Raw genomic sequence first — 27,213 nt, 5'->3', positions numbered from 1 at the left:
ATACCTGCCTGCCTGTCTCCCAAGTGCTGTGTGCCACAACACCTGGCTCATTTAGGTTTAAAGCATCATAAATCTTGTAAATGTTGGCCAGTGTACTACACATAATTAACCACAACTTACTCACTTGATGGTCTAATAACTAGTCTCTCACCTTTCAAAACGGCAACAGAGAACAGTGATATATATATATAACATAGCAAAAGAAGCAGTTTATGTTTTAAGAAAAGCGGTCCATGAACAGAGGAAACATATTAGCGAAACTAAGCTGCCAGGTATATAAGTTCCTGCCAGTTCAATTCATCAAAAAGGACAAGGAGACACAAAATTATTGGCTTACGGATGTGATGATTCAAGTTCAGAATGCAAAAAAAAAACCACTCAATTACACATCACTGTCAGACAAATACTTTATATAAGAAAAATTCCCTTTAAATATTTATATACATGTTACCATGTAATACTGTTAACCAAACCCATGGTTTATTAGTTTAAATAAGATTAAATAAGTGGCCCCAAATGTTGATTTCACAATGCCTAGATATTGCAAATCAAACTTCAGCATGGTATAATGAAGACACGGGTTCCTCAGACAACAGTAAGAAGGAGCGATTTTCAGGATGAGTTCCCCTCTCTAGGTCAGGGAAAGCTTTATTAAGTGGCAAGCGCTGTGTGGTTGTGCAGAAGTGCCAGTTTTGAAAACAAACACATTCAGAAGATCTGCTGCTCAAATAATATTTTTTCAAAACCTGGTGGAGGAGTATGATAAAATTCACTGAACTGGCAATCCAGAATTGCACTGTCATCAACTAGAAGAGAGAAAAAGAAAGAAACTAAGTTAGAAGTACATTCAAATGCACACAAAGTTATACAATACACTGTTTTCAGGCAGGGATGTAACCCAGTGATAAAGCACCTGCTTAGCAACATTTCTGAGTTCCAGCACCACAAAACAATTTAATTATAAACTATTTTCTAATGTTATAATATTTTAATTTTTAAAATATTTTTATGTGCATGGCTTACATGTATGTCTGTGTACCACTGTGTATGCCTGGTGCCTGAGGAAGCCAGAAGAAGGCACTGGATCCCCTGGAACTGGAGTTACAGATGGCTGTGAGTTTCCATTTAGATGCTGGGAACTAAACCCAGGTTCTAGCAAGAGCAGCTAGTGTTCTTAACCCCTGAACCATCTATGCAATTCTTAATATCATATTAATTGTCAATAAGTGTAAATACACCTGCCATCTGGGTAGTCATGTTTTACTGTGTGTGTGAGCATGACATGGTACGCTCTCACAGGTCAGGGGACAACTTGCAGGAGTCAAGTTTGTCCTTGCAGCATATGGGTCCTGAGGATCTAACTTAACTGGCAGGGTTGGCAACAAATGCTTTCATTTGCTGAGCCATCTAGCTGGCCTTGAATTGCAAAATCTTTAGGTAAGAATATCTGATGGAGGTGGGTCATCTTTCTATCTGTTGTTTCATTGGTTAAGTAATAAAGAAACTGCCTTGGGCCCTTTGATAGGACAGAAAATTAGGTAGGCGGAGTAAACAGAACAGAATGCTGGGAGAAAGAAGCTGAGTCAGGAGTCGCCATGATTCTCCCACTCCAGACGCAAGTTAAGATTCTCCCTGGTAAGCCAGCTCGTGGTACTACACAGAATATTAGAAATGGGTTAGATCAATATGTAAGAGCTAGCCAATAAGAGGGTGGAACTAATGGGCCAGGCAGTGATCAAAAGAATACAGTTTCCATGTAATTATTTCGGGGCATAAGCTAGCCATGCGGGCGGCTGGGTGCCGGGGACGCAGCCCTGCCGCTCTTATTTCAACAGAGTGGCACCCAACGTGCTAATGAACTCCACGTAAAACCTGAGAGGGCTTAAAAAGGAGAGAGAGAGAATTCAAGACAGTTTTGTGCTGTTTGTGGGTTGCGTGCCGCAAAGAAATTGTCCTGACTCAGCAGCAGGAAAAAACTGGCTGTTTTAAAATGCCGGCTTTCTGGGCTGTGCCGCCATTGCGATCTCTGTCTGGCTCCTGCGGGAGACAGAGCTTTTGAATGGATCATTTGGAATAAAGTGCTACGATTTGTTTGATGGCAACTAGATTCACTGTGTGCCTAAAAGGAAGTCATTTTGTGCTGCGGCTCAGAGGCACAAGCAGCTCCACCACTCTACTGGTGCAATGTGCAAGAATCAGAGGCACGAGCAGCTCCGCCATGTTGGACTGGGCGGGGCAAGCAGGCAGTACCTGTTTTTGACCTAGGAATGTCACAGCTTAGATTCTTAAGCGCTTAGCGATTTAAAAGCACAAAACAAAGTGCTCCTGGATAGTAAAAAAATTACAGATTCACAATGGAACAGATTCAGACACTGTTGGATGAATGTACGTAGGCTTGAGAGAGAGAAAAAAATATATAAAGAATAAAGTTAATGTCTTAAAAAAAGGGTAAAGTCTTTAAAGAGACAGAGTACAGATAGTTATAGATTAAAAGAAATAAAGAAAAATAAGCCACGTAAAAATGGAAAATTCACAGAGAGTCTGGATTCTTTGTATTATTGTGTTTTCTTTAAAATTTTTGACTGTGAAGGAGCTAAGTACAGAGAGACATTTCATTATATGGGCTGCCAAGCTAAACCAGAATGGATATAAGGGTATTATGATTTCAGAATATGGGTCTAAGGATATGATGCTTTGGAGAGGGTCTTCTTTTGTTTTCACAGAGGACGAGACCCTGTTAATTGCTTCTATCCCAATGTGGTATGATAGACCACGCCCTCCTGAAAGGTTGCTGTGAACACCTTCAGAAAATTACTTCATTCAACTGCCGACTGAGATGACCCTGACACACAGGTTACACCATGAAAGATCTGAATACAACTCCCCCATTCAGCAGGAAGCAGTTTGGAGAGAAAAAACTGCGCCCATATTCCCAAATATTGTTTATGAATATTCTTTTACATTTAAAGGGGGATATGATATAGATATGAATAATTTGCATTGGTATAGATTTTAAGGTCAATTTTGTTATATGTATATGTATTTCTGATCTTGAGTAAGGTATTGTGATTGTGTAGTTCATTTAAAAATGTAATGTATAATTAGGAAATATAGGTTGCTAATGGATAATCATAAATAATAGTCAAGCTTGTAGTCACGTTAGTTAGATTTTCTAGATATATAGAGATATATTTCAATTAGGCATTCTTCATATCTTTCAAAGACTACAGAACATGGCATTTAATGTTTTAATAACTTAGGGCTTTTCATGACAATGAGACACGTCTGCTCCTGGCAGTACCAATCTACTTTGAAGATGGGCATCGAAGAGGATCCTTATGGAGTTTGATAGCCATTTGAGCAAGAAACTGCTCTTGCCTGGACTACTGCATAAACTGGACACAGAGAACCTGCAGAAAGAGGACTGCTGAACTTGCCTAAAGGTGAGATGGTTTTTCGGGGTTCCTGACTCATAAAAGAGTCTGCAAGACATTCTGCAGGACACAGCAAAAAGTAACTGAACTGTCTTTGGAATTTCCTGCTTGATGAAAATGTCTGCTGGATACTACGGGCCTGAAGGCTGAAGATGGATGCCCCAACGGTACAAAAGAACTTTGGGTGACTGTACAGGCAGCAAGATGTCTCTGTCATTTCTAGAGTTTTGGATCTCTTGTTTGCTTAGGTAATATTATATCCTTCTGGAGTCTTTGATGGAGTTGAAGAATGGTTAGTTATAGTTATAGTTTTCCTTAGTTATGATAAAGGATAAAATAGATATAAATATTGTAACTGTAATTCTTGCTTGATAACTGTTTTGTTATATGTAATTTTACTATGTCAAAGTGAACGCCTTTCTTTTTTGTTTAAACAGAAAAAGGGGAAATGATGGAGGTGGGTCATCTTTCTATCTGTTGTTTCATTGGTTAAGTAATAAAGAAACTGCCTTGGGCCCTTTGATAGGACAGAAAATTAGGTAGGCGGAGTAAACAGAACAGAATGCTGGGAGAAAGAAGCTGAGTCAGGAGTCGCCATGATTCTCCCACTCCAGACAGACGCAGGTTAAGATTCTCCCTGGTAAGCCAGCTCGTGGTACTACACAGAATATTAGAAATGGGTTAGATCAATATGTAAGAGCTAGCCAATAAGAGGCTGGAACTAATGAGCCAGGCAGTGATCAAAAGAATACAGTTTCCGTGTAATTATTTCGGGTAAAGCTAGCCGGGTGGCGGTGGGAAGCAGCCCCGCCGCTCTTATCACAACAAATATCCACAACAAAATCTGACAAAACATACAAAGGAGGTTATCAAAACATTATTAATAATGATCCTAGCCACATATGGCGGTATATGTCTGCAGTCTCAACTATGTGAAAAGCTGAGGCAGGAGGATCTCCTGAGAGGACATCTGAGGCAATGTGGTAAGATTCCATCTTTCTCACTAATTCTTACTCTCTCCCTTTTTGTTTATTTTTTGTTTTGTTTTTATTTTTTGAGACATGGTTTCACTGTGAACCAGTCCTGGCTATCCTGCTGTCCTGGAACTCTGTAGACCAGGCCAGCCTCAAACTCACAGAGATCTCCCTGCCTCTGGCTTTCAAGTGCTGGAATTAAAGGCAGCACCTGGCTGACATACCATCTTAAATATAAACAATAATAATGATCTCTCAAAGTTATAAATATCAATAATCTCAAGTCTTTATTTGTCTGTTTTTCTCCATTTTATATGATGATGTACTACTTTAAATTTTTTACTTTATTTTATTATAATTATTTTCTTGTGGTTCAGTTGGCAAAGTTCTTGCGTACAAACTCCTGGATCTGGGTCCATGAGTGGTGGCACACATACCTATAATCTCAGCACTGAGGAGGTGGAGGAAGGAAGATCATATGTTCAAAGTTACCCTCAGCTACATAGTGAGTTTGAGAACACCCTGGGCTACAAAATGAGTTAGGACAGTGAGGGCTACACAGAGAAACCCTGCGTCAATAAATAAATAAGAGTAGAGAATGAAAGCAGACTATTCTAGGATTACGGATGAGAAAAGATGCAGGACAAAGGGAAATTAGTTCTATTTTTACCGTAAGTAGCATCAGACTATTAAAATATCTAGTTTAACTGGATTTATTCCTCAACCCAAACCATAAAATATTTTTTACATAAAATAATTTGCTTCATGAGCACTTTATATTTTGAAAGATTTATTATTCTAAATTGTGTGCGTGTGTGCACATGCCCATGCCTGCAGAGTCCAGAAGATAGCACCAGACCCTGTGACACTGCAGTTACAGGCAGCTGTGAGCCACCCAATGTGCGTGCTGGAAACATAATCTTGTCCTCGAGAACAGCTGAGTCAGTTCTCCAGCTCTGAATAATTTTATTTCATACACTCACCTATATTAATTACCTATTCATTTTTTAATTTCTCAGGCTAACTTATTTAAAATATTAAGCTACATTTAAATGTGTTTAAATCAATAAAGATTTCTCTTAAGCTTACTCAATAATGAAAGAACACTAACTTACACTAAATTTAAAAACAACTTTTGTTTTGTCTCACTGAGACAGGGTCTCTCTCTATGTAGTCCTGGTTGTTCTGAAACTCATTATGTAGATAAGGCTGGCCTTGAGCTCAGAGAGGTCTTCCAGACTCTACCTCTCACGCGCCAGGATTAAAGCTTGGGCCACCATGCCCAGTGGCACCCTTCTGTACTCAGTGGAATGCCATTGTCTTGCCACAGGGCCATGGGTAACTTGGACGGATACAGAGATTAAAAAGGCCCCGTGGAAAGACAATATGCAAACTTTCAAGCATTCTGTTATCCTTAAGATGAGTCCCCCATCTCTCTGTGAGGCGCTACCAATAGTGAGTGAATGAATGCTGAAGGGGAAGGCATTCTTCAGAGGTGTTCCACGGGTAAATTCTAACCCACATCCCATGCTATGTAAGCAACCCTAATGAAACTCAGTGGGTCACAACCGCAGCAGAACAAAAGTCATGAAAGGAGGAAGTGGACTTGTTGGGAAAAAGGGCTCAGTGGGAGGGGACAACAGAGGGTAATGGGGAGTAAAAATAATCAAATGCACATACATGTACATGAAATTAACAAGGTATAAAAAGGAAAGCACACATACTTTTTTGCATACAAAGATATAAAAGGTAAAATCACTGAAGATGAGTTTTTAGAAGAAAAGACTACTGGGACACAACTGAAAAGCAAATCACCAGCTTTGGTCATCATCAAATATTTATCCTCACGACTGCACCCATTCTCACACACTAGCCTACCATTGTTATAAAAGGTTAATAATAGCTTTTATTATAACCCAAATCTAAGAACTTACATAATTAAGGGAATATTTTAGACAGTAAACCACAGGTATAAAAGTCATATATTTATGGATCTGAAATTGTCAAGAGAAGTAATAAAAGCAGAATAAAATGATAAAGACATTAGTTACATTTTTTCAAAGAGACAGGGTTTCCCTGTGTCTCTGGCTGGTCTGGAACTCAGAGATAGATCCATCTGCCTCTGCCTCCCAAGTGCTGAGATTAAAGGTTTATGCCACCTTGCCTGCCTGAAGACCTTATTTTAAAGATAAGTATAAAATACTTACTAACAAAATGATGTGTCTGACTTATTCCTCAAAATAATCCAAGGAAGGAAAGAAGTGCTGGGCGGAGGAAACCGTTGGGTGATCAAGTACCTAGGGCTCATTATAATATTCCCTTTACTTCTGTGAAAGTTTGAAATTTTGCATAATAAAAAACTGAAGGAATTAAGAGTCATGTACACTGACTGATTCTTAGGAACCAATACAGAAATGGTAGATCTTATACTTACTCATCTATCAAAGCAAAGCAGTTAATCAGAAACCATTCTAAGTTAAAATTTCTCTCAGAAGAGTGATAATGTTTGATAATTTTATAAAGACAAGAAATGCTCAATTCATATAAAATTCCCTAATTTCAAAATACCTGCTCTAACTTCATTTCCTGGTCATCAAATCTTCACTAGTAATTAGTAGAAAAAGATTTGTAAATTTAGTGATGTCTGAACTTTCTAGAACATAAAGCTACACCATAAGTGGCTGGAGGGATGGCTCGGTGGCTAAGAGCACTAGCTGTTCTTCCAGAGAACCAGGGTTCATTCAGTTCCCAGCACCCAGCTGGCAGCTCACAGTCATGTGTAACTCCAATTCTTCTGGCGTCCTCCAGCACCTGTGCACACGTGGGGCACAGACACACAATCAGTCAAAACACAGATCACATGAAATTAAAAACAAACAAACAAGTGATATAATAAAAGGGGACATGATTGTGGGTAGTTAACTACCACTATATTTAACAAACTTTCTAATGTGTAGGGAATAAAGCTGGGTGGTGGTATACACCTTTAATCTCAGCACTTGGGAGGCAAAGGCAGGTAGATCTCTGTGAGTTTGAGGTCAGCCTGGTCTACAAAGTGAATTCTAGCATGGGCTGTTGCACAGAGAAACCCTGTCTTGAAAAACAAAATAAAACAAACTATATATATAGTGTGTGTACATATGTATATATGATATATGTATGGAATAAATATTATCTTTAATTCTGCAGAAATAATGTAATGGCCTGAGTACATTCCACATGAAATGTCCTTATTAGCAACTTGTTCAGACTTCTGAATGAAAACTACAAAATTAACATAAAGCCAAATAACAAGTAACATATACCGACTAATAGATGAGTAACATATTAGCTTACCATACACAACTGGATACACTGTCCCTCGTATACCTGATGCTGGACAATGCGTGTTTTTCCCATTCAAATACACATTTAATTCTACATGGTCATATGTGATACCCTATGAAGGAAAAAATTAAAGGATAAAGATATAAACGTTGCACAGAAACCCAAGTAAGCTAAAGCACACAGAAACTAAGTGTGGGGTCACAGAAGCTTTTATCAGGGTTCACAATCTGGCAGACAACTTTAACTAAAACATTACTAGTGATTATTGGGGAGGGAGGCTTACAATGCAAAATTCCGGTTAGAGGTAAAACAAATATAAGAGTTTAAATTATAGTATTATATTTGGATAACCTGGGTTTTATTATTTAAATAGAAAGAGTAAGTCCATATGTCATTAAGACTATATTATAAAGAAAACCCTGGTCTTTCTCTAGAATTTTATCTGATGGGGAAAACACTGTTCCCCATTAGGGACTACCTGCCAATCTTTTCAAACTATGAAGAGATGAAATAATACATGTTATTTATTTTTTTAAACTTTAATCATTTTTAACTTAAAATATTTTTTATTATTTTTGTTTCTGGTTGTGAATGTTCACACATGCAGGTAGGTATCCAAGGAGGCCAGAAAAGGGTGTTGAATCCCTTGGAGCTGGAGTCAGAGGCAATTGTAAGCCACCCAATGTAGGCACTAGGAACTGTGCTCTTACCCACAAAGTCCCCCCAGACAAGCTGTTTCTAAGAAATCATGTATTTCTATCTTTTTACTCTGGTCTCAAGGTAAAACCAATATGTACAATTCAATATGAATGATGATGGCTATCCAGTTAAAAACAACAGTTTAAAAGACTTTAAACACCAGGATAAAGGGCACTGCTGTATATACTGATGACAGTTACAAAGTGACATTAAGCGTGTTGATAAGGTGCTGGAGGTCACTTGAGACAGCTGCACTGTGAGGCACTGGCCGTGCATTTCACACTTAGTCATTCAGTGCTCACAAGATAGTGAGATCCACGTAACAGATGGAGCAGCTGAAGTGCAGTAACTCACCTGGGCTTGCACAGCTAGAAAGTGGGAGAACTGAGATTTGACCCCTGAAGTTGGCTTCAGGACACTCTTATTCACCATGCCATATACTACTTTTCTTTAAAACTTGGTACAATTTGGAATCCCTAGTCAGAAATATGAAATGCTCCCAAACCTGAAACCTTCTGAGTCCTAAGACTACACTATTATACAACATACGGAAAATTTCAAAACTCATCTCATATGATGGATCACAGTCAAAACAAGGGCATAAAAAAATACTGTGCAAATTAGGCCACCAAAATGGCTCAGCAGGGGAAACGTACTTGCCACAGAACCTGAATCTGATCTTGGACCAAACGGTAGAAGGAGAGAACTCCTGCAAGTCGCCCTGTGACGGCCACCAGCTCTATGTGACGTGCTAGCAATCCCATAACACAATGTAAATAAAGCTCGAAAAACCTTACAGTGGCTGGGTGTGGTGGGCACACCTTTAATCACAGTACTTGGGAGGCAGAAGCAGCTGAATCTGAGTTCCAGGACAGTCAGGGCTACGTATTGAGATCCTGCCTCTAAATTAATTTAATTAATTAGTTAATTTTAAAAAACCGCCTTACGCTACAGAGATGCTCAGTGGTCACACTAGCTGCTCTTGCAGAGGACTGGGTTTAGTTCCCAGCACCCACGCTGGCAGCTTTAACTCAAGGTCCAGGGGATCTGTCACCCTCTTCTGGCCTCCACGGGTACCAAGCATATACATGTGCACATGCATGCAGGAAAAACACCCAGACACATAATAAAACAAAAAGTATATATATAGTACAAATTATCTCCCAGCTGAGTATATGTGGATTTCGTGCTTACCCTTCCTTGGGTCCCGTCATATCAAGAACTCTGTGTATATATAAAAATCCCAACATCAAACAAAACCCTGGAGTTGGACCTCTAGTCAAGCATTTCAGATAAGACATATTGAACCTATAGTTACTAACTAGTGGCAACACCGAATCTTTGACTTGAAAAATTAAGAATAGAAACACTATGGTCTGGGGAGGCAGCCTAGTGTATGTGAGACCTGAGGTTTGAGACCCAACTTAACAATAACAGCCATATTTTAAAAAGAAAGCATAGAGGCCAGAGAGCTCTTCCAACTGATAAACCACAAAACAAACAGACAAAAAAACCAAGGAGCAGATCGCTTTTGTGGATTTCTGGATAAGTTGGTATAGACCAACTATAAAGACGGAGCGACTCAGATGCTTTCTAGGACAATGACTTCATAGATGCGTACCTAGCCTTAACTCCCTCCCTTTCTAGGTAAGTCAGAAAGGTTCGGGAGAGTCAGTGTAGTGAGGGCTATAAGGATTACTCCAAGTTTAGCAACGCTAGAGTTAAACAATGGCTTTAGAGCTGGGAATGTAGCTCAGCTGGCAGAGAGTTTTCCAGTCTGTCCAAAGCTCAAAGTTTGATCCCCAGCACCACCAAAACTGGGTGTGGTAGTGAACACCTGGACGTCTAGAACTTGGGGTGAGGCAGTCTCTCAGAAGCTAAAAGTCATCTTATGTAGCTACTGAGCAAGTTTGTGGCCAGCCTGGGCTACATAAGACCTTCTCTCAATAAACACACAAATACACACCGAATGATTGATTTCAGGCAGTCTCACCCAGGAGCTGTGGCTGGCCCGGAAGTCCCTACGCAGAGCTTAGGCTGGCCTTGGGTTTGGGGATCCTCTTCTCTCTGTCCCTCCAGTGCTGTGGTTAGAGGTGTGAGCCATCAACCCTACCTTAAACTATGGCTTAGTTACAGCTTCTGTTTCATTTTAGTTTAAAAACACTGAAAATGCATGTCAATTTTTTTGTCAAGAGGTCTGTTCTCATTTTCAAAAAAATCAAAACATAATTACATAAAAAAAGAATGATGTGATCCTCTTTATGGGACTGTAGTTCAGGCACCCTTCACCACCTTGTGGCACCAAAATCCACTGCAAGTTAAGTTATGAACCAGGCAACTATCAGATAACAAAACTCAGAAAACTGAGAAGGATGTAAGAGTCTCCACCCCCTACAGCCAAGTTCAGTTCAAGTATTGTTCAAACCTGGTCTTTTTCTTATGTGACATCAAAACCAAGTCTGCGTCTGTCACAGTTGTCCCATAAAACCCAAGAATAGTTTCCTGTCTTACAATTGCTCCTTCTGCTGCCACTGTTGACGACGCTCAACATCTGCAGTGTACAGATCAGGACGATGAAATGGTCAGCTTTCGTGAGTCTGCATATACTTAATGTTTTAGGTCTTCTTTTTAAATCAGAATGGGCGCCGGGCGGTGGTGGCGCACGCCTTTAATCCCAGCACTCGGGAGGCAGAGGCAGGCGGTTCTCTGTGAGTTCGAGACCAGCCTGGTCTACAGAGCTAGTTCCAGAACAGGCTCCAAAACCACAGAGAAACCCTGTCTCGAAAAAGCAAAAAAAAAAAATCAGAATGGGCATGAAAACTCAGTCTAATAACAATGTTGACAGACTACAGGTGGCATTCTTAGATCTGTTCATTTGTTGTATCAGTCATCTCAATGAATAAGATGGTACAGGAAGACAAAATATGCATCAATTCAGTACCATAAGGAAGAAAACATGTTTCCATTTCATCTTTTATTATAACTACTTTGACAGCCTCAACCTGACAACAAAATTCTCTTTTAAGAAATAATCAGTTAGCTGGGCATGGTGGCAAACTTCTTTGATGTGTGCCAGCACTCCGAAGGCAGAGAGAGGCAGGTGGACTTCTGTGATTTCTAGGCTAGCCTGGTCCACACAATGAGTTTCAGGCCAGTTAGGTAGGACTGCCTAGTGAGACACTACCCCAAAAAATTATTTCTATGATGCTCCATACTATGGACATCTGCTAATGACCTAACATACAAAATCAGCTAGTCTTAGTTTGCTTTCCATTGCTCTGATGAACACTGTGACCAAAGGCAACTTGAGGAGGAAAGGGCTTATTTCATTTTACAGCTTCCACTGCACCATGACGGGAGTCAGGGCAGGCAGATGCAGCAGGGACAGACAGAGAGGTATGGAGGAGTGCTGCTTACTGGCTTGCTCCCCATGGCTCACTCAGCTTGCATTGCATACGATACATGACCCAGGAACACGTGTGTTGGAGCACCACCATAGCACAGCCTCAACTGTGGTTTCCTCTTCCCAGATGATCCAGGTTTGTGCCACGTTGACAAAACAACAAAAAACTAACCAGCATACAACTACTTTAAAAAAAGACAAGTAGATTTTATGATAGCTTATGCCTTTTGTTTCTTTTTCTTTAGCAGGTAACCTTTTTTTTTTCTCTTTTGAGACAGAATCTTGCTATATAAGCCAGGCTGTTCTGAAACTTCCTAAAACTACTCGCACCAACAACAACCAAAACTGAAACAAACAAAAAAACCTTTGAGACTGTGTTTTGGACAAGGTCTTATCATGTACCCTGGTTGTCCTGGAACTCACTATATAGGGTGGGCTGTCCTCAAACTCATAGAGATGCCCCTGACTCTGCCTCCTGAGTGCTGGGATTAAAGGGGTGTGTCACCATGTTCTGTTCTAAACCTTGGGATTTTTGAATGCAGTTCTTTGAAAGGTTCTAAAAGTAGAGGCATTTAGCAAGATTAAATTTAACAAAGATCAATATTTGCAGTAAAATGTTGCAATTTCTAATGGTTCTGTATTAGTTACGGTTTTTGTTGCTGTAAAGAGACACCATGACCATAGCAACTCTATAAAGTAAAAACATTTAATTAGGTTGGCTAATGTTTTCAGAGGTTTAATACACTATTATCATGGTGTGACAAGGTGGTGTGCAGGCAGACAGGGTACTGGAGCTAAGAGTCTTGCATCTTGACCTAAAGGCAACAAGAAGCTGTATGAGACAGTGGGCATGGCTTGAGCAAGTAAGACACCTCAAAGCCTGCCTCCACCGTGACACACTTCCTGCAACAAGACCACACCTACTCCCAACAATGCTACACCTCCTAATAGTGCCACTCCTATGAGCTTATGGGGGCAATTAACATTCAAACTAACATTAATAAACGTGAAATACTTTGAGAGACCTCTGGCCTTAAAAATACCTAACATAGCTGGGCAGCGGGAGGGGGGCGGCGTATGCCTTTAATCCCAGCACTCAGGAGGCAGAGGCAGGTGGATCTCTGTGAGTTTGAGGCCAGCCTGGTCTACAGAGTGAGTACCAGGACAGACTCCAGAGCTACACAGAGAAACTGCGATGGCACACACTTTTAGTCCCAGCACTTGGGAGGCAGAGACAGGCAGGAACCAGTGAGTTCGAGGCCAGTCTGGTCTACAAAGCTAGTTCCAGGACAGCCAGGACTGTTACACAGAGAAAACTGGTCTCCAACCTGCTCCCTACCCCCTCCTCAAAAAAAACCCTAACATTCTGTAATATGATCAGAAAAACTTTTACAATTATGTGCCAAGGTTTGCGACAGTAGGACACTGTTTAGCAGCCAATCTGTAAATGATCCTGCTACATGGAAGTATAGGGTCAGTAACCCTCATGTCCTGGTGTGCCAGCGATTCCAGCAAGGACAGGACAGTGAAGTGAGGTAGCGGTGTTCGGCAAGCGATCTATCTGGAAACGGCACTATCTCACTAGATCCAATCACAGGGCTTTGAAATAAAAATCAAAACAGCTCGAGTTTAGTCATTCACCGAGGACAGGACCGCGACCAGGAGACTCACCACTACATCGCCCTCCTGAGGAAGGCTGTTGGCTGGCAGCCTGCTCTTTTCTTCGTTGTTGTGGTACAGGGCTCCATCGTTTCTCATCACTAGACTATGCATGTCTCGGCCAAGAGGAATCTGGTTCAAGTTCACTTTCTGAGTTGCAACACCTATACCCCAGATTCCTAAAAATACAAGTCAGATACATCACAAATCTGAAGAACACAAACATTGAAGTTATTTCAAAAGGGAATAGCAACTCTTTTACTTCTCCCTCCTCCCCTCACCCCCCTCCCACTTCCAGTCAGGTCTCACTTATGTAGCTCTGGCTGACTTGAACTTGGAGCTCACTACAAGCGTACTGACTGAGTTAGTTGGTCTTTTTTTTTTTTTTTTAAAGTTTTTTTTTTTTTTTTTTTTTTTTTTGGTTTTTCGAGACAGGGTTTCTCTGTGGTTTTGGAGCCTGTCCTGGAACTAGCTCTTGTAGACCAGGCTGGTCTCGAACTCACAGAGATCCACCTGCCTCTGCCTCCCAAGTGCTGGGATTAAAGGCGTGCGCCACCACCGCCCGGCAAGTTAGTTGGTCTTGAATTCAGAGAACTACCTGGCTTGGCTCCCTGAGTGCTGGAATTAGGGGTTGATCCTTAAGTAATTAAGGGTATATCCTTGTTTGTTTGTTTGTTTTGTTGGTTTTGTTTTGTTTTGTAAAACAAACCTTTTAAAAAGCAGATTGCAGGGCCAGCCTGATGGCTCAGCAGAGAAAATGATAAGCCTGAAAACCTAACTTTATCCTCAGAACCCAAGTGAAAGTGGAAGGAAAGACCCATGGGTTCTATAAAGCTGAACTCTGATTTTCACCTGCCCACCAGAATCATACACACACAATAATAGCAAAGTACACAATGTCCTCCAAGGGTAGACTAGGAGGCTAAGAGTTGTACTGCTTAGGTTTAAACAATCACAGCTATGTTATCTTGGGCTACGTTCTTAAGGTCTCTGTTGGCTCTAACAGTACTAACAAGGTGTGGTAGTTGGAATAAGAAGGGGCCCTACAGGCTCACATATTTGAATGCTCAGTCCGCAGTTGGTAGATTGTTTAGGCAGTTTAGAAGGCCTGGAATGTGACGTTGTTGGAGGAGGTGTGTCACTGGGGGGCAGGCTTTGAGGTTTCAAAAGCCCACACCAGGCCTTTTCTCTGCCTTTGCCTCCTGCCTGTGGATATGATGTAAGATCTCAGCTACTGCCTGCCTGCCTGTCACCATGCTCCACTCTGAAACTATAAGTTCCCAACTAACTACCTACTTTTATAAGCTGCCTTGGTCATGATGTCTCTCAACAACAATAGAAGAGTAGCTAGAACACAGGTAAAGAAAAGACACAAGAATACCCAAACACAGCACTTAGGATAGGTTACAAGTTTTTGGTTTTTAATGAGCAAGTAAAGCTCACACTCAATATTTAAAAAATGCTAGTTATTACCATTACTATTTTCTCTTAATTATTTTTAAAGCATTGTAGGGGTGGGAGTACAGCTTTGTGGTAGTCTTGGCCTTGGACTCAATTCCTAGCAAAACACGCTCTCTTATTCTTTCTCTCTTCTCTCTCTGCTGTTTCTGAGAAATGGTAGGTTACTGTTTTTAGTTATATTTATAATGAGTGACAAGTACACATGCTATAAACAACACAAAGGTTGAACATGAAGAAAAGACAAAATAATTTTCCCAATGCTGGGGCTCTAAACCCAGCACCTCACATACATTAGTGAGTGCTCTACCACCGGACTGTATCCCCAGGAGCGGGCATTTCTCCTCCAGACAAACAAAATATCTAGTGTCTGGGACTTTTTCTCAAGCTGCTACCTTTCAGTTTTTATTAAAAAAGAAAAATCAGAAGAAACACATGGGAAGAGGTTTGAATTCAATGCTGTGAACACTTCCTAGATTGTCTGACTCCATCAGAAAGTTGCACACATGTCTGGATTTGACTATCGTGATATCAGAAATACGTAGACCTAAGAATAATTCTTCTCCCCAAAGAGACAACAGTGAGAACGGCAGCAGCTGACAACATCTGCACGACATTTGCAGGCAGGATTCTGCAGCCTCCTTACTCCAGCAGAACCGGGTACAGGATTACTAACACTCCAAAACCCATCTGTCCTAGGGATGGCACTGTGGGGAGTGTCTCTGACAGAAAACCCAGAAAAATCCACATCTAATTTCTTCCTAGGTTTAAGGCTCAAACACTATTTGCTTCTTCAGAAGAAAATATATATTTGGGAAGACAACAGTAATGAGGACAGTCCACAACCAGTGAGGTATCTTACAATACAGCAGTGGACAGACTTGGACTTATGCCATTCACTTAAAACAAAACAAAACGAAAAACCCAAACCAAACAGTATGAAACTACTTTAAGAACCCAGCTCCGGAAGCACTGCGCTGTCCAGGGAACAGGCTCAGTTATCATTACAGTCTTCTTGCTCTGCACTGACCTCGCCCATGAAGACTCCCTGGCTTCTACTAAAAACAAAACCCACTAGCTCCCATATGTAATACTGCTACTGTTATGACCCTAACAGTCATACAGGCTTGCCATACAATTCAAGAAACTCCATAAGACTGCAAAAGAGAAGTCTGTGGTTAGATGTGAGGTGGCCCTCCCAACGCCCACATAGATCCCTGCTGGTGGATTCAATCAGGGGGAGGGACTGCTCTCAGCAAGGGGCTAGCCCCTTGGCACCATCAGAAGGTGGGCAGTGGGGTGTGTCTGGGAGGAGCACACTACTGGGAGCACACTCTGCAGAGTCCTGCCCCGCCACTCTCGCGTTGTTACTGGTTCCGGGCTCTCATGGAGCGGGCACCTCCGCAACACCGCAGCCTTCCCCCAGGGTCTTCTGTCTCCTATGACTGGGAACAACAGAGCCAGTGACCATGAACCTCAGAAATGAAGAACGGAATAAATCTTCCTCTTAAGCTATCTCCTGGGGTGGGGTGTTGCAAAGTCACAACTTAGCAAACTGGCTAATTTAACTTAGATCACAAAGAGGGAAGACTTAGGCCCTGTATATAAGAGTAGGACTTTTTCTTAATCATCTCTTGAATTTTTTCATAATCAAAATTATTTTTAATATGCAAAATAACTGACTTTTAATAGTTAAGTACAATTATAAATCATACTAACCAGTAGACTGGATTTTGAACTCAAAGTAGCTTTTGTTCTGATGTAAAGGTGCGCTGGCTAAACAACCTCCGGTGCCACAGATTCTTCTTCCATTTTTCACAATGACAACATCTGTTCCTAAACAAAACACAGGTACCAACCACAGTTAATATGTGTACTGTGTATGTAAAAAAGGGGCTGGGGGTGGTGAGAGGGAGGTAAGTCCACAGGTGTGGTTACTAAAGGTCATTGTCAAAGGCCTACCTCCATAGCTTCCCACCCTACTTTTGGAGATGGAACCTGGAGGTCACAGATTGGTTAGACTGCTGACCACTGAGTCCTTGGACCTTCTCGTTTTGGCCAATCAGTGCCTCAATTACAGGCATGTACTGTCATACCCAATTTTCTGTGTGGGTGCTGGAGAGTCCTAACACAGCAAGCACTTTACCCATGAAGCCATTGCCCCAGGCCCTGTTCACTAATTCAGTCAACAACAACAAACCAGGAACAGTATAAGCCTTTTCAAATATGGCAAATATTGATAAATTATTTTAAATACTTAATTTTCCACTTTTTGAGAGACTGATTATATACACTATTCATTTATAGTGAGTCTTTTTCAATTAAGTTGTTCCAAAAAAACTAAACTATGCTGAATATTTAAATTATTTGTAAGGGGTCAATGAGATAGCTTATGCCACCAAGCCTGATGACCACCTGAGTTTGATCTCAGGAACCCACAGGGTGAATTGACACCCAGAAGGTGTCCTCGGATTTCAAATACAAGTCATGGCACGTATGCACCCCCATAAATGCACACCAAATAAATAAATGAGAAACATTTTATAAGTAAAAGGAAACTAATTTAATTTTTAACCAATAAACAGACTTTAACAATTTTCATTTAAACTGAGCCAAAAACAGTATATTGGTATAATTTTCAATTCTAACCAAATGAATTAAGATAATCTACTACAAGAGAGCTGAAGGTCTACACATAGCGGCCACTAGCCGCCAGTCTGATACTGGCTAGAGTGGTCGAGTGTGAGCAGAGTGAGGACATCTATGATGGAAGGACAGCTTCATGCTGACATGGCTGACACTGAACAGGACTGAGTTTCAGGATCTTGACATATTCACTAAGAGAGCTTCTGTTAGCGTGTTTTGTTTGTTTTGAGATAGGGTCTCTCCAGACTTTTGACTCCCCTTCCTCGCCCTCCTGAACGGGATTACAGATGTGTGCCACAGAGCCCCACCATAAATAAGATCTTACCATCATTAAACACACTTTATTTTCAGAGAAAATTTCAGTTTCATCTCAAACAACTTCATAGATAACGGCAAGAAAAATACTGCTTTTGAAATGTGGACCTACTAGTACTTTGGTTCTGAATTTTAGCTTAGGAAAGCAAGCCCATCTGCGATCATGAAGAGCCGGCACAATTCCTATGTGTAAGATAAATCCTTTAACATTAATACAGGTGACTCCCAAGGTCTGTGGCCATTATATCTCCTCACCTGTAATAAAGCCACAAGCTAAGCAGATACAAATATTAGGACTACGTGGCACTCCTCCAAAAGAGGCTAATAAAGCTAGACAATAGTAATAAAAGGCTGAGTTCCTACTTAACAACAGTCTAAACTGGTCTTTCTAAGATCAGACACTGTTAAGGTTAAGTACATTTTTTTTATTTGTTTCATTAAAAATTTTAAGGGCTAACACCTGCCACAAAGCCTGAGGAGACGTGAGTTCGACCCCTGGAACACACGCGGCAGGAAAAAGCTAACTCCTGTAAGTAGTGCTCTGACCTCCATGTACACATGCACACACACAGTTTATAAAATGTTAAAACCCAATTTCTGAGCTGGAGAGATGACTCAGCAGTTTTAGGCACAAGCCACCAAGTCTAACAATCTTCCATGTATTAGGACAGTACCCTTCCAATCCACACAGAAGGAAGACAGGTAGGAACCTGGAGACAGGAACTGAAGCAGAGGCCACGGAGCTTGAGGAGCTCCGCTTACTGGCCTGCTCCTACCAGTTTGCTCAACTTGCTTTCTTTTGCAACTTGGGACAACCTGCCCAGGGCTGATATCATCCTGCCATGGGCTGGGCCCATTCACAACAATCACTGGTCAAGAAAAAAAAAAAGAGTGTGGGGGGGGGACACACGGACGGAAGGACGGACGATGACGACCAACAAACTTGCCTACAGGCAATCTCAGCTGAAGGTCTTTAGCTTGTCCCAAGTAACTTTAGCTGTCTCAAGTTGCCAAAATAAATAACAACAATAAGAAAACAGAACCAGAATAAATACTGTCCCCTTCAAAATAGATACCTTGAAAGGCATGCTTTTCTAGAAGACTAATTTACAATTAAAAGAACCAATGAGAATATTTACAAAACTCCAAAATGGCCTTAAGTAACACAACATCTTTTGTATATTTTCTTTTTGGATTTTTTTTTTTTTGAAGGCAGTTCTCCAACTTTATTTGAGATTCAGTAGGTTAGTTCTCATCCACATTGACTGTAGATTTTTGAATGTGGTAACAGGCACGTAAGTTACCAATGTGTAGAGTTTGTTTGGTGAGTCCTCATCCTCATTACGTTTTCTGGACAAACGTACCCGGATACGATATGGAACATTCCTTATTCCTTTGGCCCAGACGGCTTTATTGAGCCTGGTATCAATCCGCACATCTGGAGTCCCCATCTCCTTCATGGCAAATTTCCGGATTTCTTTGAGTGCCCTAGGAGCACGCTTCTTGAAGCCCACGCCATGGATGCGCTTGTGAATGTTGATGGTGTATTCTCGGGTCACCACCTCGTTGATGGCAGAATGGCCCTTCTTCTTCTCGCCACCCTTCTTTGCGGGAGCCATTCTGCCGGGCCCATGCTGGAAAGGACGGGCGCGAGGGATTGTGGGAAGGAAAGCCGCGTCGCCTCTTTTTGGATTTTTTGAGACAGGGTTTCTCCGTAGCTTTTTGGTTCCTGTCCTGGAACTAGCTCTTGTAGACCAGGCTGGCCTCGAACTCACAGAGATCTGCCTGCCTTTGCCACCTGACACCTCCCCACCTGTGTTTGTTTTTAGAAAATATACAAACGGCCGGGCGGTGGTGGCGCACGCCTTTAATCCCAGCACTCGGGAGGCAGAGGCAGGAGGATCTCTGTGAGTTCGAGGCCAGCCTAATCTACAAGAGCTAGTTCCAGGACAGACTCCAAAGCTACAGAGAAACCCTGTCTTAATAAAAATAAATAAAAATTAAAAAAAAAAGCAATCAAGTTGGACACAGCGGTACACACCGGTAGTCATAGGTAGCCATAGATACCTGGAATGTGGAAGGCTGAGCTGGCAGGGTGGCTTGAGCCCAGGAATTGGAAACAACTTACTTGAGCAATATAGAGAGTCTGCCCCCTTTAAAAACAAAACAGTAGCAGCAGCAGCAGCAACAACAACAAAACCAAACGAACAAACAAACAAAAAGGAAAACAAGCTTGAAACAAACAAAAACCCAAATATATTCTTTAGGTTATATAACTTCTCCGTATCCAAATGCATACAATTTGTTTCTCATCTTTCCGACTTAAGAGCAACTCACGCTTGAAGTATTCTCCTAGTTCAAAACTCCTCTTTCTTTTCATTGTGGTTCTCATAGCAAGCTTTTCTGCATTTGAAGAATCTGAATTTACTGGAAGACAAGTTAAGAAAAAGCTTCCGGCCGGGCGGTGGTGGCGCACGCCTTTAATCCCAGCACTTGGGAGGCAGAGGCAGACGGATCTCTGTGAGTTCGAGACCAGCCTGGTCTACAAGAGCTAGTTCCAGGACAGGCTCCAAAACCACAGAGAAACCCTGTCTCGAAAAACCAAAAAAAAAAAAAAAAAAAAGAAAGAAAAAGCTTCCGTGGGAGGAAAGAAATTGGAAGTTGTTATCACAGTACTACAATCAGCACCTGAGGGTGCTAGATAGGCCTGGAGACAGAAACAGCAAATTGATACAACACATTAATTAGTTCTTTCTAAAGACGGAGACCAGAGCTGAGGAAAGTGCGACAGAACAGACAGCAGGGCAGGGGCTAGAAGGTCCACTACAGTCCTCTACTGTTATCACAAAACAGTGCCTCAGTCACCACTTTTGTTCAGTGATGGGAAATCAACTAGAAATGCTTCCTGAAAGGAAGTACAAGTTCTGAACATTCACCACCTAGAGGGATGGGGAAGAAAGAATTCAGCAGAGCCGTGGCGCACACCTGTAGTCCCAGCATTTGGGAGGCAGTGGCTGGCAGATCTCTGTGAGTTCAAGGCCATCCTGGTCTACAGATCAGTGCCAGGACAGCCAAGACTACAAGAGACACCATCTGGAAAATAGATGGTCTGGAAAACAAAGAGAGATTAAAGGTATTTATTTAAGTACTGAGATTCTGTATGATGCTAGAGACTTTAAGAATTAAAGTACTGTAAATTTGTAATGGTATTGTACAAGACACTAACCAATGACTGCATATAGTATTGCGATAGAAAACAGCATGAGCAATGTTCCCAGAATTGCGGATTATCTGGGCAGAAGAGAGTTTTGCTATACATATTAAGAATGTATGCGTTACTCAAATACACTGTCCTTTAGACAGTGAGGTACTTGGGGAAATCGAAAGTACATTAGTTTATTGTAATAATACACACAAAAAAGGCAGTACTCGAAATGAAATAATTATACCGGGAAATCTCTCCTGCCTGGACAATATTCCAGAAGCTTGGAAATATATGGGCGGGGGGCTCTAAAAAGTGAAGTAATGGTGTGTGGGAAAAGATGCTAAAGAGGGGGAGAGGAATGTTGGATGAGAAACTATTAAGTCATTGGGAACTGGAAAGAAACGTAGATGAGAAGAAGCAAGGCGCTGTTCTATTTTGCAATCGCATGATCTGATGGCAAGAGGAGAGTCAGATGAAATTACAGCGATCCCAACAGTGACTAAGGAGTCCAGCCATGGAGATTTTAGTGGGAGTGGTATGTTAGGACCCGAGGTGCTACTCCTGCCTCCTGCAACCGGCCTTGTTGGGGCTTCAGGAAGTGAGGTACAGAACAAGCTTCAGCCTATATGTGAATAGTGCTGAAGACAGGATTCTGCAAACGCTGGGTGACACCCGACACCCGGGCACGGATGGCGGGCGCCCCCGCGTTCCTCACCTGGGAACACCTGACTGCTCAAGAGGAGATGGAGTCCACCTCCCTCGGACGCGGGCACGGCCCCGGGCCCGATGGCCGCAGCCAGCCAGGCCACAGGGTGTCCGGGCGGCGGCGTGGTCACGTGGTCCCCGCCCCCCTGCCCTCCGCCCCCACGGGCCGTTGGGTCCGGTCGAGAGGCCCTTACCCATGTGCTGCGTGTCCAGCTGTACGGCCGGCATCTCCTTGAGAGGAATGTGGCCGGTCCCGCCGTCCCTGCAGCAACGCAGGCAGCACCACGCCGACGCGGCCATGGCGCAGCTACACAGCCCCGCCGCTCCGCCCGCGCCCGACTGTTTCTGGGTCGCGGGAGCTTCGCAGCCCGCGCAGCTACGCCTCGGCGGGGAGGCGAAGCCGAGGTTGAGGCAAGGCCCCCGGCCAAGAAGCGAGGACCGCCCGGCAGGGAGGGGCGGGGCGGGGCCGCGAGGTGGGCGGGGCCAGCCGCCGACCGGCTGAGGGAGGGCGTGGCGGGCGGGCAAGGCGGTGTCGGGAACTGAACGGAGCCGCTGGCCTGACGGACGGGGGAGGGCGGGGCCAGTGTCCTGACGGCTGAGAGAGGGCGAGGCCAGTGGCCTGACGGCTGAGAGAGGGCGGGGCCAGTGACCTGACGGACGTGGGAGGGCGGGGCCAGTGACCTGACGTCCGGGAGAGGGCGGGGCCAGTGGCCTGACGGGTGGGAGAGAGTGAGGGCTGCTGTATTTCCGGAGGTGGGCGGGGCCAGGGGCTTGAAGGACTTGGGCGGGTAGGCGGGGCGTCATGCGCCTGCGTGCTGCGGCGTCATCCCCCGCCCCCTCCGCGGCCTCTCCCCCGGTCACGCTAACAGGTGAGTGGAGAAGCGTCATTCCGGTTCTCCGGGCTCAGAGGCTGCTTGCTGTGCTGCCCAGGTTCTGGAACTCGTGCTGACGCGGCGTTCCGTACTGTTAGCTGCCCGGGGTGTGTTTGTGTGGTGTGTTGTGTGTGTGGTGTGTTTTGTGTGCGTGTATGGTGTGTGTGTCCCTGCAGTGTATGTGTGGGTGTGTGTGGTGTGGCGTGTGTGTTTTGTGTGATGTGTGTCCCCGCAGTGTGTGTGTGTGTGGTGTGTTTTGTGTGTGGTGTGGTGTGTGTCCCCGCAGTGTGTGTGTGTGATGTGTGTGTCTCTGCAGTGTGTGTGTATGGTGTGTGTGTGTCCCTGCAGGTGTGTCCCCGCAGTGACTTTCTTGGGCGGGTTGACGGTAGCAGATCTGCCTGGGGAAGGAGCTAATAAATGCCCAGGAGTCTTCCCCACGAGCGAGCGCTCGGGCTCCCGCACCCTGACCCCTAGCCCGCGCACACCCACTGCGCTGTGGACGTGCGGCAGGGCTGGCTCTTTGTTGGCGTCGTCGACCACTCTCCGTGCAGAGGTGCTCATCGCTCGGCTTGTGACAGCGGATTCGCCGGCCGCCACCCTTGTGAAGGGACCACAGAGGGTGGGAGATGGGACCGGAGGACGACTTTTTAAAAAGTTTTTACTGTGTACGCATGCTCGTGTGTGTGTGTGTGTGTGTGTGTGTGTGTGCATGTGCAGGTGCTCTCCAGCCACGGCGAGGTCAGAGGACAACTTTCTGAAATAGGTTTTCTTTTCCCACCCTGGGGATCCGGGGATCGAATTCAGGCCTTCAGAGTTGCTCTGAGGGTCACTAGAATTGGGAAAGGAATCCAGGGAGGCTCCATGAAGGGAAACTTGGAGCTCTTCCTAAGGTTTGCTACTTCCTGACACCACACAGAAGGCCCCGTGGTGGTCTCTCATCCTCTCCCTCATCACTTAGATCATCACCCTGGGACACCACCTGATGTGCAACGGAATTTGGCTTCCGAAATAACATTTCCACCCTGAAAGTTTTCCCGGGGTTCATCAAATCCTGGGAAACTAAACAGAAATTCCCATTTGTTTATTTGTTTATGTTTTTTCGAGACAGGGTGTCTCTGTGTAACAGCTCTGGCTATCTCTGGAACTCACTCTGTAGACCAGGCTGGCCTCGAACTCACAGAAATCTACCTGCATCTGCCTCCCTCCCGAGTCCACTGTGATTAAAGGCGTGTGTCACCACCGCCCAGTAAATTCCCGATTCTTAAGTAATAGTTTCCCATACCTAACTTTTTAGTCACCTGGGTATAAATATTCTTTATGGAGATTTTTATTCATAGAATGAGGGAAATTTTCAGGCTTTGTTCTGTTTTCTATTTACAAAAAATATTTTCATTATAACACTAAGGAAAATCTCCAAGGCTTTAGTTACTGCAGAATTGATATCCAGAGTAATTGGTAAAATGATTGAGGGCTACCCTTGCCCATGTACTTTTGAAGTACTCTCTTGGTAATCCCACACACACAACACACAAACACATATGTGACAGGATCCTTCCAGATTTCAAGGCAGATATTGTCCCCACTTTGTGGGTGAGAAATAGACTTAGATTAAAAGACTGCAACTAAACAAGAGTAGAAAATATACAAAGTAGGATTCAAAACCCAGGGTTCTGACTCCAAGCCTGTATTTACTTTGCCAGATCTTGTTGCCTCTGAATTTGTGAAGTTTGAACATACAATTCAAGGTACAACCCACTGAAAATGTCCAGTTTAAAATGCAGATTTGCTCTTCATTTTTTGTGTTTATTAGTCTCCAATTTAGCTAATCTGCTGTAACTTATGTGTAAAGAATAAAGTTGTTTTTATAAATTAAACCTGTTGCTTAGAAATGTTATTAGAAGTAGTATATGTATTAGGTTTGTAATAATGTCACATCATCAATTAAAGACTGTTGAATGGCTGTGACTAGGTAGCTAATGTAGAGAGGCAGAAATCCCATAGTCTCTCCTGGTTGGAAAAGGAATTTGTCAGGGCGCTGCCCAGCATACTTTGTCCTCACTATCGAAACTCATACACTCAGCAGAATGCAGCAAGCAGAACCGGTTAGCACCAGGAGCGGACTTTCCAGTCTTGGCAGATGATGGTGATGATGAGCTCATAGACTTCCTTACAGCTGGCTTCTGTTCTTTCTTTCAAAGGTGTTACCAGTTCGTTTTGAAAATTGGATATTTTGACAGTCTGCCCCATCACTTCAAATAATAATCACAGATAAAGCCTACACAAAAGTTTTTCAGCAGTTAGAGAGTTGTTTGTCTGAGTCAAAAGCAGTAACAAAGAATGACAACCAGGCAGAAAATTCTGTCTGCTGCAGACAGGTGAACTGATAACACTATCAGCATGTGGCTGGCAGCTGAATTTAAACATGCTCGGGGTTTTCTCTGATGATTTTGTAGAAGGCAGACATCTGTTGAGTTTCACACTCTGCACTGGATCGTACAATGTTTTCTTCATTTATCAGATTTTAACTCTTTAGACTGATCCAAACCATGAATTACAAATAGTAACAAAGCCCTCCTTCTGTAAGCTAGCATGTTTCTGGTGATTGTGACCCACTCACAGTTAACCTCTTGGAGTAAGGTTAGCTGACGTTTATCTAGTACTTCCTAAGTACTTTTTGCAAATTAACCCTTATCACAGCCCCTGTGAGGGAGAAGTTATTCTGTATTTTACAGATGAGGAGTCTGAGAAGCATACCCACAGCCCCGCTCCCCGAGGGATGGCTGGCACTGCATTCAGGTCATGTGGTTTGGCTTTTACACCTTTAGGCGCTTAGCAAACTATCTCCCTAGAGTACTGTGTTTAAAAAGACATTCTATATCACTGGACAGTGGTGGCACATGCCTTTAGCCCCAGTAGCTGGGAGGCACACACAGGTGAATCTCTGAGTAAGAATACTTTCTTCCATTGTTTGAATATGAAATGTACCCCACAGTCTTATATGTTTGAACACTACCCGTCCCCCCAATTGGGTGCTCCACTTTAGGAGTTTGTAGAGCCTTTGAGACTGACCCAGCAAGCAGAAGTGGGCTACTATGGGAGGTACTGGAAGGTTCCAGCTAGAACTGCCCTTTTCCTCCTCTGTATCTCAAACTCCTGCCACCGTAAATGGAGCTGCCCAGATGTAACATGAAGGGGTCCTGCTTGTGGTTGGGGTTTTTGTCCCTCCCGGTACCCCACAACTATTTAGCCCCAAAGAAAATCACACATAGGTTTCCATAAATTATAAGCTGATTGGCCCATTAGCTCTAGCCTCTCACTGGCTAACTCTCATATCTTGATTAACCCATTTTTCTGATCTATGTTAGCCATGTGACTCAGTACCTTTTTCAGTGAGGCAGATCACATCCTGCTACTTTGGTGGTCTGGGTAGGAGTGGGGGGAATCAACTTCCTCCTTCCCAGAATTCTCCTGTTCTCTTTGCATCATTTCTACTTCCTGTCTGGTTTTCCTGCCTATACTTCCTGCCTGGCCAATCAGCGTTTATTTATAACATGATTGACAGAATACAGGCAATTCTCCCATACCACCCAGACCTGTACCCTTCTGAACCCTAGCAAAATAAACTCTTTCTTCCTGAGTTGTGCCTGTCAGGGATCTTGTCACAGCAACATAGGTGATGAGTATGACATTTATTATTATCTTTTTCCCTTCCAGTCTTTACCCCAAATGTTGACAGTGCAAGATGCCCAGAAAAGACAGCAGGAAAGCAGACAGCATGGCCAGGGGTAGGGAGGGGAGAGAGCAGAGCAGACAGCGAGAGGGAGCGGAGTGAGCCAGCACCGTGCGAGTAGGAGACAGGGAGGGAGCTGGGGTGGACAGATCATGGGGGTGATAAGGAGAAGGTAGCTGGGGAGAGGGGCTCTTGAGGACAGGAAACCCATTTCATGAGTTCCTGAGGAATGCTGGCTTTTATCCTGCCAGGAATCCTTCCATAGTCCATCTTGAGCTCATTTCTGAATACATGGATTCGCTGAGAACTAACAAAACCCCCAGGTATTGTAGGTGTGATGTCTAGTAGTTAATGTACCTATCAGTTCCCACTGATAGTGCAGTCTGTAAGAAGAGACAAGGGAAGAGAAAGGAGGACACTTGAAGTTCCCACTTTCTGAGGGCAAAAAGAGAAAAAAACCTCCATTTTATCTATCTTAATTCATTGTTGCCTACTGTAGTCATCACGCAGTAAATTGTTTTAGAAGGAAAACATTGAGTACTCTGTGAGGGGCTGAGCAGTCACCGGGGTGCCCACTTGTAGCATTAGTCAATATTAAGTGAATTCATGAAGCCCTAGTAACTAAACAGATAGTCATGATTCGTTTCATTAGAGCAGCAGATCTGTGTGAGCAGATTCTTAGACTCCACATTAAACACACTGAGACAGGTTGCTGTATAAAGGAATCCTGTATACAGAAAATTTAACAAAAGCAATTTCATCGAGTTACAGTTCTCATGCTAGGGA

The 27,213-nt window shown here is 43.2% G+C and overlaps 2 protein-coding genes across 2 annotated transcripts; both read right to left on the bottom strand.

Annotated features, from left to right (window-relative positions):
- Window positions 1–458: 458 nt before the first annotated feature.
- Spryd7 (SPRY domain containing 7) lies at window positions 459–22,276 on the bottom strand. The gene is made up of 5 exons (XM_057786839.1): window positions 22,020–22,276; window positions 16,674–16,790; window positions 13,509–13,675; window positions 7,745–7,847; window positions 459–806 (listed from the first exon to the last, which is right to left on the bottom strand). The coding sequence occupies exons 1-5, from the start codon at window positions 22,123–22,125 to the stop codon at window positions 709–711; spliced, it is 591 nt and encodes a 196-aa protein (XP_057642822.1). The 5' UTR covers window positions 22,126–22,276; the 3' UTR covers window positions 459–708.
- Window positions 19,142–19,568, bottom strand: LOC130885193 (60S ribosomal protein L31-like). Its single transcript, XM_057786644.1, has one exon. It carries the CDS (start codon window positions 19,532–19,534, stop codon window positions 19,142–19,144), a length of 393 nt encoding a protein of 130 aa, XP_057642627.1. The 5' UTR covers window positions 19,535–19,568.
- Window positions 22,277–27,213: the final 4,937 nt, after the last annotated feature.

This window comes from Chionomys nivalis, chromosome 12 (genome assembly GCF_950005125.1).
Source record: "Chionomys nivalis chromosome 12, mChiNiv1.1, whole genome shotgun sequence".
NCBI classification, from domain to species: Eukaryota; Metazoa; Chordata; class Mammalia; order Rodentia; family Cricetidae; genus Chionomys; species Chionomys nivalis.
This window is presented reverse-complemented; position numbering and strand designations above follow the sequence as displayed.

Bases quoted from the DNA above. Each gene is read 5' to 3' on its own strand.
- Spryd7 (XM_057786839.1), bottom strand. From the start codon at position 22,125: ATGGCCGCGTCGGCGTGGTGCTGCCTGCGTTGCTGCAGGGACGGCGGG. The intron at 13,676-16,673 runs GTTAGTATGATT...TTGTATTTTTAG, and splicing joins GTTCAAAATCCAGTCTACTG to GAATCTGGGGTATAGGTGTT. The intron at 807-7,744 runs GTAAGCTAATAT...TCTCTCTTCTAG, and splicing joins AGTGTATCCAGTTGTGTATG to TTGATGACAGTGCAATTCTG.
- LOC130885193 (XM_057786644.1), bottom strand. From the start codon at position 19,534: ATGGCTCCCGCAAAGAAGGGTGGCGAGAAGAAGAAGGGCCATTCTGCC.